At 35.0% G+C, this 17,500-nt stretch overlaps 1 protein-coding gene across 2 annotated transcripts in view; it reads right to left on the bottom strand.

Annotated features, from left to right (window-relative positions):
- The window catches only part of LOC144971210 (high affinity cGMP-specific 3',5'-cyclic phosphodiesterase 9A-like), a 215,675-nt gene that overhangs the window by 16,027 nt on the left and 182,148 nt on the right, over positions 1-17,500 (bottom strand). Inside the window, exons 2-5 of one of the 2 annotated variants that reach the window (XM_078911715.1) lie at positions 6,022-6,168; positions 3,829-3,913; positions 2,208-2,301; positions 586-725 (exon numbers count right to left, since the gene is read on the bottom strand). In XM_078911715.1, coding sequence (XP_078767841.1) covers positions 586-725; positions 2,208-2,301; positions 3,829-3,913; positions 6,022-6,168 — 466 coding nt within the window. The remainder of the gene's footprint in view (positions 1-585; positions 726-2,207; positions 2,302-3,828; positions 3,914-6,021; positions 6,169-17,500) is intronic. The other variant, XM_078911716.1, reaches the window with a different exon arrangement.

Below are 17,500 nucleotides of genomic sequence, written 5' to 3'. Positions count from 1 at the left end.
CCGTGTGATTAGGGTCACGAAACCAACAATATTTACAATATTAATTACAAAAGCGATATTACTTGTAAGGCTATTTTCAGTATGTTCGAAGGCGGTGACAGTTGTGGAGGAAGTTGCTCAAACAGTTGAGAATAAGACTGACGCGCTCTGCCCTACGTGCAAATATCTGCAGGTCTGATAACCGAATACGATTATGAGATTGGTTAAACATTGTTATAATGGACAATATATTGCGATGGTTTGAGAGTATTCCATTACAAAAATGAGCCCATAACAATTTGGGTTATCAGACCTGCGAATATATACAGGCCGGCTCTGTCCTGTACTCTCCCCTGCTTGGTCCCTCGTCATTCCGCAATGAATGGGTAAACCGAATTTAGACCCGCGGGAATGACTTTGAAAGCGCAAGGACTTAATAATCTCTGGATCCAAAACAATCAAATATGTTGTTGATTTAATTTTCTCCTTTATAAGGAGCATAAAAAATTATTATATATTTAGAAATACCCGCTGAGGTATGGTATCTAAACAAAAATTATAAATCCCACAACTGATTAACAAACCCCGGATTCACCTCCTACTTACGTAAATTTCATGAATCTTTCGTAGACCCTTTTATGGTAGGTCTCCATCTTCCTCGGCGACGTCTTCTTGTGCCAGAAAGGCTGGGACATCCCGATAGAGAGATCTTTGGACAAGCCTAACCAGCTTAGATGGGCCACGTTCTGGGAAGAAGATACCATTAATGTCATAAAGAATATGGAATTCGAGAGAGCATCCTTTCCAATAACAATATTGTGCGTGCTCTTATAAAATAACATTCAACTCCCCTTTTAGCATCCGCAAACCCTTGGAATAATACTGTTTTTGGATAATAGGTAACGTATACCTTCTTAGACTGAAATAAGCTAAAAAATCCAAATTCAAATGAATCTAACATCAGATAAGCTTTCAATATCACCCTTATCCCAATCCCATTGGGTGGACAGGGGCTCTAGCAGTAACTCTCTTCATTGTGGAGATCAAAAAGTGATATTTCTCGGAAAATCATACAAAATATTATGTATTTCATATTCAAACTAATTCACGAGACTCAAGAAAAAAATAGGGTCATAACAGGTCGATCAAATATATCACGTACAATTTAAATATCCGAATGCAAACCAATAAATAACAATGAAACAATAAAGCTACAGGAGGGTTTCAAATCAATATTTAATTACAGTTTGGGTTACAGAAAATGGCTCTTCCAAGTTCGGTTTGCTTGTCCTTTGAACAAAGCTCAAGGCGCAATAAAAAAAAATAAAATTAAAGAAAAATATTTCAAAAGCTTAATTGCTCTCAAATACAATTACGAATAACGTAACTTTGGGGAAAAAAATACGGCCTCTATCACCCACATTAAACTGCTATCCTGGAGAGCACCAAATGGAAAGTAATCAGAGAGGACGGGGAACAGACCAGAAAGGATTAGCTCCCCTACAGTCAGTGACTTCCTGACTACAGACCGGACGTGACCCCAATCACTTTTGTCTCCAGGCATCTACCTAACGAATCCGGCAGTGGCTAGCCACGACAACCCCCGACAACAAAAGAAGGAAAAATAAAAATCGATGCAGAAGCAAGAATGCAATTTGTATCAAATCGTCGCCAGCAGGCATTAAAGCAGCACTTCAGCTTGGTTTGAAGGATGCATTTTTTTTTTCTTCCCCCCCCCCCTCCACCTTTATTATTTCTCCACCGCCTTGACGATGAAGCATGAAATACTTGTGAACTAGATAGATGATATTATGTGAGAATGTACGGACGGATGGATGGAGGGATTGATGGATGGACGGATGGACGGATGGACGGTTAGATCGATGTTTCAAGGAGAAGTAAATGAGAGACTTTCATGGTTGTCGTGATTATTAGAGCGAGGTTAATGCTGATGCTGATGATGATGATGATGATGATGATGATGATGATGATGATGATGATGATGATGATGATGATGATGATGATGATGAAAAGAATAATTATGGCGATGATGATGATGATGATGATGATGATGATGATGATGACGATAATGATGATGATGATGATGATGATGATGATGAAAAGGATAATTATGGCGATGATGATGATGATGATGAAAAGAATAATTATGGCGAGATGATGATGATGATGATCGAACTACGACATCAGTTATGAATGAACTTAATTACCCTTTTCTTTGACGTGTCAACCTTAGTTAACTCATGAAAGTTTTCAGGCATCTCACCATTATCAATATAAACCTTTTTCTCCAGAGCTTGTAGTCTGAGGAGATAACACAAACAACATCACGTGAATTATTTATTTTTTCAGGAATTTTTTTTAGGTATGCTGTTCATCTTTTTTCTTCCGTTATGAATTAATGGTTGAAGTTTCGTTTCACAGGACGTAACAGGAATATTGGTACGTCGTTAGCTTTATCCTACTTCCCAAACGAAATTCATAAACATGCAAATCATGACGATATATATATATCGATAAAATTTCACTCATTGCCCTCTTGGTTTAAAGTATAAGATTAAATGTCAGTTGAGATTATAGAAGGAACGACATTGACGTCATCAGCTCTTTGTTATTCTTTTTAGACAGCAATTTTGGTGACTAATCTCACTAAACTATATAGTTCAGACTATAAACATTCTCGGTTATACATTATAGTTTTGTGGGTTGGTACGTTACATCCGGCTGGTGGATGTTGTGAGCATTTTACACAAATGCATAGTATCAATAAATGAACCCCGCATGTGTCGAATTAACATAATCAAATTTTGGTCATCAACCAGCCTGTAACCCTTCTTAAAAACGCTTTACTTAATTGGGTTACGGATCATGACATTAGTTATTTGTCATTGTCAATCAACGCACTGAAATATACTTCTTTCTGTTAAAAAGAAATGAAGATGTTTCAACACTGTAACTGGTGCCAGAACGCTCCTATCGAAATCACTACCATGAGCAACACGTCACTTGATTCGAAAAAGAAATAATTATTTTTTACTTATGTAATGGTGAATCAACAGAAATAGCTGGCGTTGAATGAATAACATCTGAATGTTTGAATATAGTTTCCAATTTTTATTCTTGTCATGACGCACATCACCGAGTTGATACAAGTGCAGAGATGTTCCGGAACCGATCGACCGCGAGAGTTTTTAATTCGTGTAATCGCGACCAGTCGCGCAAAATCGGTATAATTTCGGAATGATATAGTTGCTAAAAATTGAATTTATTATCAAACCTAAGGAACGTGGCTGATGTCTTTTTGTCCCAATGAGGACAACGGATATATTTTCTGTAGTTGACAAAGACCAAAACTGCATAGATACCCTATTTTAGATCATTTTACTTTTGAACAGTGACGGCACTAATTTGTAAATAATGCCTGGCCACAAAGAACTATAGCATTACTGACAAAGGTCAGTATTGGAATGTGATTGTCTGAACCAAGTCACTCAATAGTGAGAAATGAAATTTAATAATATAATGATAAGTAAAAATATAAATAAATGAGCTTTCATATAGCACAATCTCCACTAAACTTGCTCAAAGCGCTTTACAAGGGGTCCCTAGCAAACAACAAGACTCAACATGACGCCTGTTAGGCGATTACAACGCTGTTAACGGCCAGGTACTATTTTCACACCTGAGTACGGTGAGAGAATGTGAGTAAAGAGCCTTTTCCAAGGACTCAGCTATGCGCCAAGCGAAGCTCAAACCCAGGACCTTTCGATCCGAAAGCGAGTGTCATACCACAAAACCCCATAGCGGCACAATTAAGTATAAATAATTTACCTTTGTTCTAGAGCAACGATATCACAGGATCCGCTCTGAGGAAGAAGCCCGTTCTTATCTGGTGGAAAGAAACGATTGGTAATGCCTATTGTCAGTTGAAGCACTGGGTCATAAACCAGACGAAATCACTTGTCAATTTGTCTAATTAAATTTCTTTGAAAATAAAAATAAAAAAGGTAAGAAAATAAATATGTGGCAAAAAAGAAGAAGAAGATTCTCCTTTTCCTCCTCCTCCTCCTCCTCCTCCTCCTCCTCCTCCTCTCCATTTTATTTATTCCTCTCTTTTATTCTTTTCCCTTCTCCACCTCATCCCAACCCTTCTTCTTTCTGCTAAATGAATGGCAACGCAACCCAACATCTGATGGACTTAAGGAAAAGCTCATTTCTTGTATTCTAAAACAATCTTTTTAATACTAATGGAACTTAAGCTAAATCTTGTAAGCATAATTGGCTTTCTAAGCATAAGAAAATGGAGGGAGGAGGAAAAGATATTATATTTAGATATACATCCAAAATCCATTCGTTCCATAGGAAAGAAAGCTAAATAAATAAGGGGCAACACATATAATATAGTCATTTACAAAAGAAACTTAAAAGTTTGTTTCTGCTAATAGTTCAATGCGATTGGTACAAATACAATGACATCCTATATAATATTTAGAAACTAGACAAAATTAGTTTTCTTTTGGTGTGTAATTTATTTAATTTGTGTAAACTGTTAAAAAGTCGCAGATATTCATAACCAGTCGTTTAAAAATAGATTTAGCAAAATCGAGCACAGAATAGAAATCAGCACACATGACGCACTTCAGTATTTTGTATGTCCACCGTTGTTCGAATCATTAATTCCACAACTCTTTGCCTCATAGTGATGTCAGCTGATGGACTGTTTCTACTGGTATATCATTCCGAATTGTATGTAGTCTGTCGAGCATTTCTTCGGATTTTGTACAGCGTTTTATTATTTTTTGGGGTTAATTTTAGCTTTCTTTTCATAAAATCCCACATATGTCAGGATCAGTGATTTCATCGTTCATGAAGGATATTGAAGTATATACGTCAACTGATGAAAACTACGCCGATTTTTTAGTCTGAGTCAGTGAGTGATCAGTGTATACGTTTTATCTGTTTTTCTATCACAAATTATCAATCACCACACCATTACAGATCCACATATTCTCGATTTGTTACATCAATGATGGTATCCTCATTGAAACGTTCCCGTCGAAGTCGATAGCACGAAATTCGTTTGCCTCTGGAATCAGCTTCAAAAAGCGATTCATCTGTATACAAAAAAAGCCGTCCCACATGTTCTGATCTCAGTCCTGGTGTTCACGTGCCATCTCAGTAGAGCAACTTTGTGCAAAGGGGTCAGTTTTGGTCCAATTACGGGTTTGTGACATTTCAAACCAAGCTCACAGAGAGTAACATTTGATGGGGCAACTGCAGCGTAGCAACGCCTTTGCGAAATAAATATCTGAAATATATTTGTGCGCATTTACAACATGTAATCTTGTACCGACCTGTTTGGTGGTTCGATTCTGCTCCTCACTTGTGTCAATAAAGACATGTGCTATATCATCAGAAAAAAATTGGTCTACTTTTTAAAGATACCTATCACGTACAAACATATTTTCTCTCATGTGAGATAATAGCAAATAAAAACTGTCTAGTTTCTTTTGTAAATGACTATATAAAAAGGGTGACTGAAGAGGCCTAATGTATGTTGAATATTGCTATAAAGCATTTTACGGATTCACAAAGCACCTCACAATATTTCAAGTCGGCAAACGATAATAAAATGAAAAAAAAAACAAAACAAAAAAAAATTCCCAACAAAACAACAACAACAAAAAACAAAAACAAAAACAAACAAATAAACCAACCCGAATTCCCATTTCATACAGCACAGCCCAGTAACCTGTTAAACGTCTATTTTCGTTGTCCACAGCAATATTCTCATTCGCAACTGAGTCGAATGGGATAATGGGTGTGAATGCCTTCCCCAAGGACACAACGACGAGAAGAGAGTTTTGTGAACAATGCCATCCATTTGAGTCAGTCGATGTATATGATGATGATGATGATGAAGAAGAAGAAGAAGAAGAAGAAGAAGAAGAAGAAGAAGAAGAAGAAGAAGAAGAAGAAGAAGAAGAAGAAGAAGAAGAAGAAGAAGAAGAAGAAGCTACTCACTACAACTGGCAGCTACGACCTCCAGTCTGTAACGAGATGCAGGACTGTTCTCTGGTAACTTGGAAGAGATGTTGACCAAGCTGTTGCGAGTGTTATATAGTTTGAGGATATCGTCCTGGCAAGCCTCTGCTGCCGCTCTGAACGTTTCTGAAAAAAAAAAGATAAATTATTGGCTAAATGGTATTCGAAACCTTTGAATATTATGAAACATTCCCGCGTTAAAACTTCGGAAAATAGGAATATTGTTGATTATATTATGGATATGGAAGATACAAGTCGATTAATTTTGCCAAGTTCAGAGTTTAAGAATATTTTGATTACGTCTCAGAACTTTCAGTTCCAAAAAACCTACCACGGTAGTTGATGAGCTCCATTAAGAATTAAAAAAAAAAAAATTCCCTATATTCACACCCAAGGGGAAATTTATCTTTTGGGTCTATTCCAAAGGAAGACTGGAATAACCCAGGCGTCAGCCGCAATGCAGCGCCGCAAGTGAGCTAGAATGAGGTGACTTGCTCAAGGCCACACATCGCGGCGGGTATTCGAACTCGGTATCTTTTGGGTACGAAGCAAACACCGTACTTCTGAGCCACACTGCTCCAGTAAGCATAATATTATGATTCTTGCATTTTTTATCCTGTATTCATGACAACACAAAGCACATTGTTGTTTATATTTTGGTGGGTTAAAACAACATATTTTTGTTGAGATTTTAATAGTAAGAACTAACCAATTTTAAAAAGCAGGCACATTTGAACAAACGCATACCTCCGACTTATACCTTTCATAAGATTAAAATTAAGCTTAAATCCGGGTATTTACAAAGAACAATCGGCGATCTGACCCATCGGCCCAAGCAGAGACAGGCAATTATATAGATAGAATGCGCTTGGCCAAGGAGTTCACAACATTGCCATCCGGAAGTATAACGGACCAACACACAAACTCTGTGTAACCATGAACATTTATAGTCTGGTTAATACAGTTTATGAAAACAACTCACAAACGCGGATGGCAAAAACAATAACAAAGGCCCGAGTGACGTCATCTGCATACTATCTATATATATGTATTCTGCACACACACACACAGACACACACACACACACACATACACACACGTATAAACGGACTGACAGACAAACTTTCAAGCAACCGTCTATATATCGTATGTCTTGTGAATCTATTTTACTGTAGTTACTTAGGACTAAAGAGCTAGATAAAGATAAATTTATAAATAAAAAAACGAGAGAGAGAGAGAGACGGTGAGAGAGAGAGAGAGAGAGAGAGAGAGAGAGAGAGAGAGAGAGAGAGAGAGAGAGAGAGAGAGAGAGAGAGAGAGAGAGAAAGAGAAAGAAAGAAAGAAAGAGTGGCAGGTTACATGGAGAGAAAGAGAAGGGAAGAGAGAAAGAGATAAATAAAACAAAAGCACAAAAAACTTGAGCTTTTATAGAGAATAATATCCACTAAACGTGCACAAAGCGCTTTACACGGGGTCCCTGACCAACAGCAACATGTAACATGTAGAACGAGCATGACACATGTAAGGCGATAATACATTTTTTTTCCGACAGAGACAACGCTGTTAACGGACATGTACTCATTTTACACCTGAGTACAGTGAGAGAATATGAGTAAAGAGCCTTTTCCAAGGACTCAACTATGCGCCGAGCGAGGCTCGAACCCAGGACCTTTCGATCCGAAAGCGAGTGTCATACCATTAAACCATATAAAAAGATAGATAGATAGATAGAGAGATAGAGATAGATAGATAGATAGACATAGAGAGAGAGAGTGTGTGTGTGTATGTGTGTGTGTGTGTGTGAGAGAGAGAGAGAGAGAGAGAGAGAGAGAGAGAGAGAGAGAGAGTCAAGGCAGAAAGGAATGACAACAATGTATTTTTGACGTAAAAAACAAGCAAACCAAAACAAACAAACAAGCAAAACAAAACAAAAAAAGAAAAATAATAATTAAAAAAAGAAAAAAAAGAAACCAAAACCAAAAATGTTACATCAAATCTACAAGTTATTATGATAACCTTGATAGATTTTCAATCCAATCTCAATCATTAACATGATCTTTTGTTGAGTCTTCAACACAATGATTTGACGACGCGAAACAAAAAAACAAGCATCTAACAAAATATACAAATGAATCAAATAAAAAGATATATAATAATTATAAACCAAGAACAACAAAGATTTACAGAAATCATAATCAACGAAGCAATAGCTATAGAACGAATCTTCATCGAACATGCGACATCATAGGTTAGATAGGTACCTATTCCGCGATCTTTAATACATGGATAATATTCTACTATCATTGTCAACGAAATCCGTTCTCATGGAACAAGGGGTACCTGAAACTCATCCAGTTGTACGCGTCTTTTCGTACACAACAAAAATTAAGATGCTCTGCTGGTCTTATTAAGTCTGACGGAAACTATTCTGCAACAGACAAGCGTCCTATTCAGAGTAAAGTAATAGTTACTTTATATCCACAACTCGATAAGAGAAATTGAAATCAACTTTGTCTCTATTAAGCTGATGACTTTAATGGCAGGACTTATACATTCAAACTTGCACCCCGCCCTCCCCGCCGCCAAAATAAATAAATAAATAAAAAAAATCCCCAAAAAGAACCGAAAAAAAAAATCCCCCCCCAAAAAAAAAAAAAAAACAAAACCAAACCACCAAAAAATTAAAAAATAAACAAAAAAAATACAAATAAACACACCCACACCCACACCCCCAAAAAAAAAAAAAAAACGACGTAAAATACAAACAAACAAAATAGAAACAAAATAACACACCCTTCTGGAAACTAATTACACACATAAATTTAAACAAAAATAAAATAATTCAACAATTTTATGTATGGTGTAGAAAATTAAGTAACCTAAATATATTATATTATGATATTATTATTTTTTAATACGCCCATCTTTAGATACCGTCGCCAAGGCATTCCATGAAGGGAAAAAGATAATCCATCAAACAAGATGTTTGATGTCAACAGGAATCACTATATGTTGTCCAAGTGATGATAATAATAACGATATAATTTTAAGAAATATATTTCAAAAATGTCTATTGTGTTGCTGTGTATATTGTATTTAATCAAATTAAATTAATATCAACAATCAACTGTGTCTGCGCATCACGTTTATTATAATCAGTTGCTTATTCGTTGATTACAAATTGAATTATCTTTACAAAACAATAATGTTTTTCTATGTCTAAATCAACACAAAATAAACTGTATCGTATTAAAATGAAATTTATAATGTAGCATCACAATTGCTTACCTGTTACGATATGTAATATGTATTTATAATGTAATCCCAAACAAGCTTATCCAAGAAATTAAGATAATGACATTGATGAGAGATTTATATTTTTCTATAATAAAACAACTTTCAGTGATGTTTGTCTAAATATGTAAAATTAATCACGATAAAACCGACTTCCTATAACATTTCACTGATCAATGCGTGATTTATTTATTGTCCAGCGTGTCTTATTTATATACATATATTGGGCAGGCATAGGATATAGAGAAGGCGGTCCGTATAGCGATTGGCGTTTTATTTTAGATTACCTATCAGCTGAAGGATTAAGATAGTAACATACCTCTACCCCCTGCGTCTGTGTGTTTGTATGTGTGTGTGTGTGTGTGTGTGTGTGAGATTGTGTGTGTGTGTGTGTGTGGATGGACCAATAGGTGATAATATGGGTGATATGACATATACGAATAATGTGGTTTACCTTTGGGGTATTGATGGTGGTGGTGGTGGTGGCGGTGGTCATGGAGAGGTGATGGTGATAGTAATGGTGGTGAGGGTGGTTTGGACGGGATAGTAGTAGTAGTAGTAACCGTGGTATGCGTTTGGGAAATTTTGTGGTCACTTTTCAGCTCAGCAGGTGGCAAATGGTTTATCCAAGTGTCATCCTAAACAATCACTTAAAGATAATAACAAGATACTTAATTTAGACACATTGGGAAATATCAGGAAACGGCTCACAAGACCTTGAGTGTACCGGCGATGGCGAAACAAAAACAGTCAAGCGATTTTAGGAGTGGTCAAGACCATAAGAATAAGAATGGTAGCATAAAAAAAAGAAGAAAAAACAATCAAAACAAAACCCAACAAGTCTACCCCCCCCCCCCCCCCCCCCCCCGAAAAAACCCCCTAACAAAAAACAAACTCACACAAACAAAAGACATAACAAAACAAACAAATACAAAACACACACACGAAAAAAACAAACCATAACAAAACAGAAAAACAAAAAACAAATACACTTCCCCCCAAAAAATAATATATAAATAAAACAAATCAATAAAATAAACTCTGGTCCCAGTTCTGTGTTCTAAGGGAATGCACTTGACACACTGAACACTCCACCCGACTCAGTTGTGAAAGGAGTACCCCACTATGGACACTGACGGATAGTGTAAGAATTCATAACGGGCAACGTATACCATACGAAACGGAAATTTGGCTTAATATGGCCAGCTGGATGAATAAATGAAGCATTGCAAGCTCATTGAGCATGGGGAATACGTACATAATCTAAGAAACCCACACCCCCATCCCCTCAGATTCCCAACCACCTTTTTTTCTTCTTCTTTGTTATAGTTATTGTGAAGTATTGAAGAAAAAAAATATCCAGAAAAACGAAAATAAAACACTTAAAACAAAATGAAGTTTGAATTGTTCACTTTAATGAGTGCTAAATAAGCGCCAGCCCCCCCCCCCCCCTTCTGGACATTAACGCACAGTAAGCATTTATTAGACCGCAAATAACTAACGTGTAACAAAGAAATGATTTTCAAAAAGAAAATTTAAAGATTTTTTTTACTTCAAAGAGTGGGTTATACACTCAATTATTTATCTCTTAACCAGTTAACTTCCGTACTCTGGAAAAATTCAAATCTAAAAATTTGGCCGGAAAATTCTGCCTTCAAATAACAATCGAGTTTTCTGGCCAAATTTTTAATTATGGATATTCCAGTTAACTCGTTGACAAAGGACCCGAGTCAGGGTCAAGGCAAAAAGTCCAATGGAAGGAAAGAAAAAAAAAAAGAAAAGAAAAGTAGCCCGAAGAAGACAGAGAGAAAGGTTGGGGGGGGGGGGGGGGGGGGGGGGGGGGGGGGGGGGGAGGGGACGGGGTGTGTGAAAAAGAAAAATTGGTGAGAAATGGGCTGGAGAAGGGAGTATCAATGGGAAAAAAGGAAAATAATCCTGTTGTATAGTGGAAAACACATTTACTTGACGTCACGACACATTACAACATCGATATCGTGCTTGTATCGACATCGGAACGTGTCAGAATGGATTATAAATATGATCGGTGTATTGATATATCACGTCACATCCTGGTCACAAATATAATATCGTTTTTGAGTAGGAAGATCATTTCACTTACATTATATGTTGTCAGCTTTTTAAAAATCTTTCATCATCATCATCATCATCATCATCATCATCATCATCATCATCATCATCATCATCATCATCATCATCATCATTATTACTATTATTATTATTGTTATCATTATTATTATTATTATTATTATTATTATTATTATTATTATTATTATTATTATTATCATTATTATCATCATGATTATTATATTATATTATTATTATTATTATTATTATTATTATTATTATTATTATTATTATTATTATTATTATTATTATATTATTATTATTATTATATTATCATCATCATCATCATCATTAATTTGTTCGCCCGTCGCATGTTTTGTTGCTGGTGAGATCTATTCTTTTTCTTGAAATGCAAATAGATAGTATGCGCTTGGCTAAGAAGCTCATAACATTGCCATCCGGAAGTATAACGGACCAACACACAAAACTATGTGTATCCATGAACGTTTATAGTCAGGTTAATACAGTTCAGTGAGCATTACTCATAAACGCGGATGGCAAAAAACAATAACAAAGACATGAGTGACGTCATCTTCGAACTATCTATAGGCTATTTATTTATTCAAAAATAATAAACAAATCTAGGAAAGGGGGGGGGGGGGGGGGTTCAAGCTGAACAAACAAACAAAACATATCATAAGAGATCTTTGAAGTCTCACAGCTTGACAATTTAGGAACCATATTAAACAACCAAAAAGTGGCCCAGAACGTCACTCTAATATAATGTCGGAATGAACTTGATACGAACCTCCAACCACCCCCCCCCCCCCCCTTGAAAATGACCACAACTAGGAACTCTCTTTTTTTTTTTTTCTAAGTTTAAGAAACAAATCTTACTCCATCCTATGGTGGAAGGCATTTATGTTAAATAAAAATTTATATGATATGATATGATAGGATATTTAATGGGCCAAATAGGCTAAGGCCTTTAAATGCCAATGACCTATTAGCATGTCAGCATAGCAAATAAATTCCAAATTTTAGTCATGAACAATTCGGTACACTTTGATACTAGCAAAACAAAAGACAAAACAAAAAAACAAAACAAAAATCATAGTAGAAAAAAAAAACATTAAAAAATAGTTATAGTATACAGACATCGACGCCAACGATATCAAATATTACAAAATCAGTATTTACATGTCATTCATCATAATCTAACATCAAATGGGACAGTTATTTGTCAACGCCATTTTAAAAAAATGTTGACTGTTTCTGAGTTTTTTTGTGTCAAATTTGAGTTTGTTCCAGAAGTTGACAGTTCTAAAAAGAAATGAATTTGTTTTCTAAAATTAGAAGAACAACCCTCGCTGTATATTTTGTATTTATCTGCTATAGTGAATGTAATATAAGAAAATCTAAAAAGAAGTCTCCTGCATTGACATTATGAACAATCTTGTATAAATGTATAAGATCTCCTCGTCTATACTTAAGAGACGGGAGTTGTAATGTCTTTAACCTGTCAGCATAAGATACATTTGATAAGTCTGTTAGTAATCTAGTGGCTCTTCTCTGAACTTTTTCTAAAGTAATGGACTGGCGTTTATAAAGTGGGCTCCAAATACTATTACCATATTCTAAAACAGTAAGTAGGAACATTGGTTTTGTATAAAGTAATAAATGTGTTTGCGTCTAGATACATATTATAGGTAAAGCTTTCGATTCATTTTAAAACAACAGGCACGACCCAACATAATTCCGTTTTGAGACGATTGGCAACTTCAATAGAATAAAGATTTTATGGACAAAATTTAATGACTCCGTTTTGCCATTTTAGTGTTATCGACTAATCAGAAAAATATCTTATACATCACATCCAAAGAAACCCCCGACAAAACAAACAAACAAACAAACAAACAAACTTAAAAAAGGAAAAAAAAATGAGAAAATAATATTTCAAAAGAATAATCATGAACAAATAAATAAACGGAAGACACGAAAATAAACATAAAAACATACAAAACAAACAAACAAGTAAATACGGCAAATATAACCAACTTACTTTATTTTCCTTTCAATACAAATTAGAGAATAATCTTAATTATGAGAACCCAATGAATTTGACGGGAATATCCGATGAATTAACGAGTAACACACTACTTGTTCTTCGATGAACAACACATTTGTATTTTGTTTGTGATACGTACAATGAGCAATGACTGTGTAAGGACATACCTTTACAGAAATAAGTTATTCCACATGAAAAAACAATTTCTAACGAGGAGTAACTAACACAACAGTATACACCGTATGTATCTATCCCCGACGGTTGAGGCTGAGGTACAAGTGTTGTGAGGTGGAGTAATAACATAAGTAGACTTGAGACATAAAACGTCGGCCGTGGGCTACCAGGTGCAAATCGTTAGTAACCGGAATTGTTTATAGGTTAAGACAAAAAGAACATATAAAAATAGATATTTCCCCCCACTCCTACTTGGCTCACGATTCCCTTTACGTGAACCAGTGTAGTGACGTCATTCCAAACCCACAACAAACAAATACCGGAATACCCGTCAGAGGTGTCGCTATAATTTATAAGTAGTGTACAGATAATGTTGTCAGTACAATGGATTGATATTAGATATTATGTGTTTTTTTTTGAGTACCTACTATCTATATCAAATTTGTACAATTTTGTCAAACGGAAAATAATAAAATCCGCTAATCAAGGGAAATAGAAACACAAAGACACGTATGATCACCCACAAAGGGATTTTTACACACACACACACACACAGTAGAGAGGGACGGGGGGGGGGGGGAGTGGAGAGGGAGAGAGAGAGAGAGAGAGAGAGAGAGAGAGAGAGAGAGAGAGAGAGGAAGAGAGTGAGAGAGTGAGTGAGAGAGATAGGTAGATAGATAGATAGATAGATAGATAGATAGATAGATAGATAGATAGATCGATCGATAGATAGATAGATAGATAGATAGATAGATAGATAGATAGATTAATAGATAACTATACAGATGGACGGATGGATGGATGGATAGATAGATAGAAAGATAGATAGATAGATAGATAGATAGATAGATAGATAGATAGATAGATATGCAGATGGATGGATGGATGGATAGATAGATAGAAAGATATATATATATATATATATATATATATATATATATATTATATATATATATATATATATGATGATGATGATGATGATGATGATGATGATGATGATGATGATGATGATGATGATGATGATGATGATGATGATAACAAATAAATAAATAAATACGAAAACACAAACATAAAAAGAAAACAAGCAAAATGGAGTGACACACACACAGACATACCCTTTCTCTCTCTCCTTCTTTCTCTTTCACACACACACACACACACATACTCACACACGCACACACGCTCACATACACAGGCAAATAAACACACGCACACACAAACGCACAGACAAAAACATAAAAATAACCTGTAACCTATCAATTAAAGAGGACATATTAACTGCATGTTCATTTCTTTCCAATGAAAATGGCCAAAGTAACACTTATGACATTTTAACGCACATTACTTGACCGACGGGTACACCAATCTAAGTGCTTTCACCTTTGCTAACCACAAAACAACAAACAGGTGTGTTCCTTTTCCTCAGATCTTCCTTCAAGATTCCATTGCGTTCCCAGCAATAATATAATATTATAAACCACAGATCAATAATAAAGTTACCAAAATTTATTCTTGAGTATCAAAGATAAAAACATTTTTATCAGGTGTTTAGCGCTAAAACGTTCGTCAACCTAAGTATCATAATAATATATCACTTTAGGGGAAGCTTTATAAACCGCACATTCTTTTGGGAAGATTGGTCATGAAGATAATAGAAACAAAACGCCATCAAAAAGATATTATAGGAGATTCTGCTCTGACAAAACACATATTTTTTTTCATTTTGGCCAGAAAACTTTTGACTTCAAATATCGATCGATTAAAATGTTCATCAACTTGTCAAAAAGTCTCGAATTTGACACTTCAAAGAAGTCTCAAGTTTGAGAGTTTTTGATTAGTTAAGGGTTATTTCAACCGATATGATTTATAGGTTATATTAATCTATATGATTTATAATATAATAGAATTACCCAGTTAACTGTCGTATTTTGGAAAGGCAAGCATTAACAATTTGGCCATAAAACTCGTTATTCAAAAATCGATTGGTTTAAATAAACCCTCATCTTTGCAAAAACTCTCAAACCCGGGATTTCGCAAGGTATGACAGTTAAGTAAAACTAACAGCTAAGTAACATTTTTTACGTCCAAAATGATGAAAAACGTGTTTTACCAGGGCAAAGCTTTATAGTATTAGTATGAGTTCGTACCTATCTCATCCCCCCCAAATTGGGTCACCCCAATCGTCTTATTATTGTCATAATAACGGGATAATTCATAGTGTATTGTTTTCTCTTTCCCACTAATAAATGTCAAAAACGACAAGGCCCCAATCCCCAATTCCCAAACCCCACCCTCCCATTTTCTCTATTCTCACAGACCACGGCGATGAAAAATGGAGCAACCTAATTTCTTGCGAGACGATTGTCGCCCTGGGCTAGTTATTATTGAGTAAGATGCTTATTACACAGACGGCAGAAAACGTGTGGTTTTGGTAGGTACCTATTTTATCGAATTTCCACATTATGATATTCTTTTCACTTTTACTCTTTTCAGGTCGTCATTCAACATTTATAGTATTCAGGTCAGATTTTCTGTTCGCCACACATACACACACGCACACATACACACACACACACGCACACATACACACACACATACGCACATACACACAGACACACAAATACACTTTGAAACCAACAAAGAAATAAAAATAAATTATAGATGGATCAGAATAGTGAATGAACATTACAAAACAAAAAGACGTTTCGACTCATGTCCTTCGTCCGCTTCGTCACCATATAGAATCGTCGTTTATTATTTTTATATTAATTCTTATTAAAGAAATGCGTTTATCATCGGTTATGGCCCTCAGTTATGTCCAACACATTGAACACTATAATGAGTACAATTCGCATGCAAACAATATTTCAAAGGACTTGGTGATTTTAAGGGTGAAAAAAAAAACCCAGTCACAAATCACACAATACAGAGACAACAATAAGTCACAACACTTGAATAACAGCCCCATTTGAATGGACCCTTGTAATTATTACATATTCACCGATCAAGGGACTTGAAACAGGTGGTAAACGCATTCATTCTATACGTTTGAAACTGGGCAATTGTCGCTCTGTGCATGGTATATCTATGTACTTTATTTTTGTCATAATTTGCTCTTTTATGTATATTTGTTGTTTTTTAACAAATACACAGTATAAATAAACATACACGTCCTTGGAGAGACAATGAAAGCGTACACATAGGAGAGCGGTCATATACACATAATGCACAAATCTGCCCATGCCATAAATCCAACAATTTCGCAATTCACTGACAAAATCAACGTTTTTGGGGTCATTTTGATTACAATTAATTGTTCTATCTACATCAAAACGCGATCGATTTAGATCGATTTTACAGGCCTGATAACCCAAATCGTTATGGTGTCGTTGTAATGGAACTACACTCTCAAATTAACACAGAATATTCTCCATTACAACAATGTTAAAATGAACCCATAATTACGTCCGGTTATCAGACATCGATTTAGATCAATAAATACAACAACAACAACAACAACAGCTACTACTACTACTACTACTACTACTACTACTACTACTACTACTCTACTACTACTACTACTACTACTACTACTATACTACTACTACTACTACTACTACTATACTACTATCATAATAATAATAATAATAATAATAATAATATAATAAAGATGATGATGATGATGATGATATATAATAATAATAATAATAATAATAATAATATAATAATAATAATAATAATAATAATAATAATAATAATAATAATAATAATAATAATAATAATAATAATAATAATAATAATAATAATAATAATAATAATAATAATAATATAATAATA

The sequence above is a fragment of the Berghia stephanieae genome, chromosome 4 (genome assembly GCF_034508935.2).
Source record: "Berghia stephanieae isolate SIO BIC M18660-M18661 chromosome 4, UCSD_Bste_1.3, whole genome shotgun sequence".
In the NCBI taxonomy this organism is placed as follows: Eukaryota; Metazoa; Mollusca; class Gastropoda; order Nudibranchia; family Aeolidiidae; genus Berghia; species Berghia stephanieae.
The sequence above is the reverse complement of the archived record's forward strand: the minus strand, read 5'-3'. Positions and strand labels throughout refer to the sequence as shown.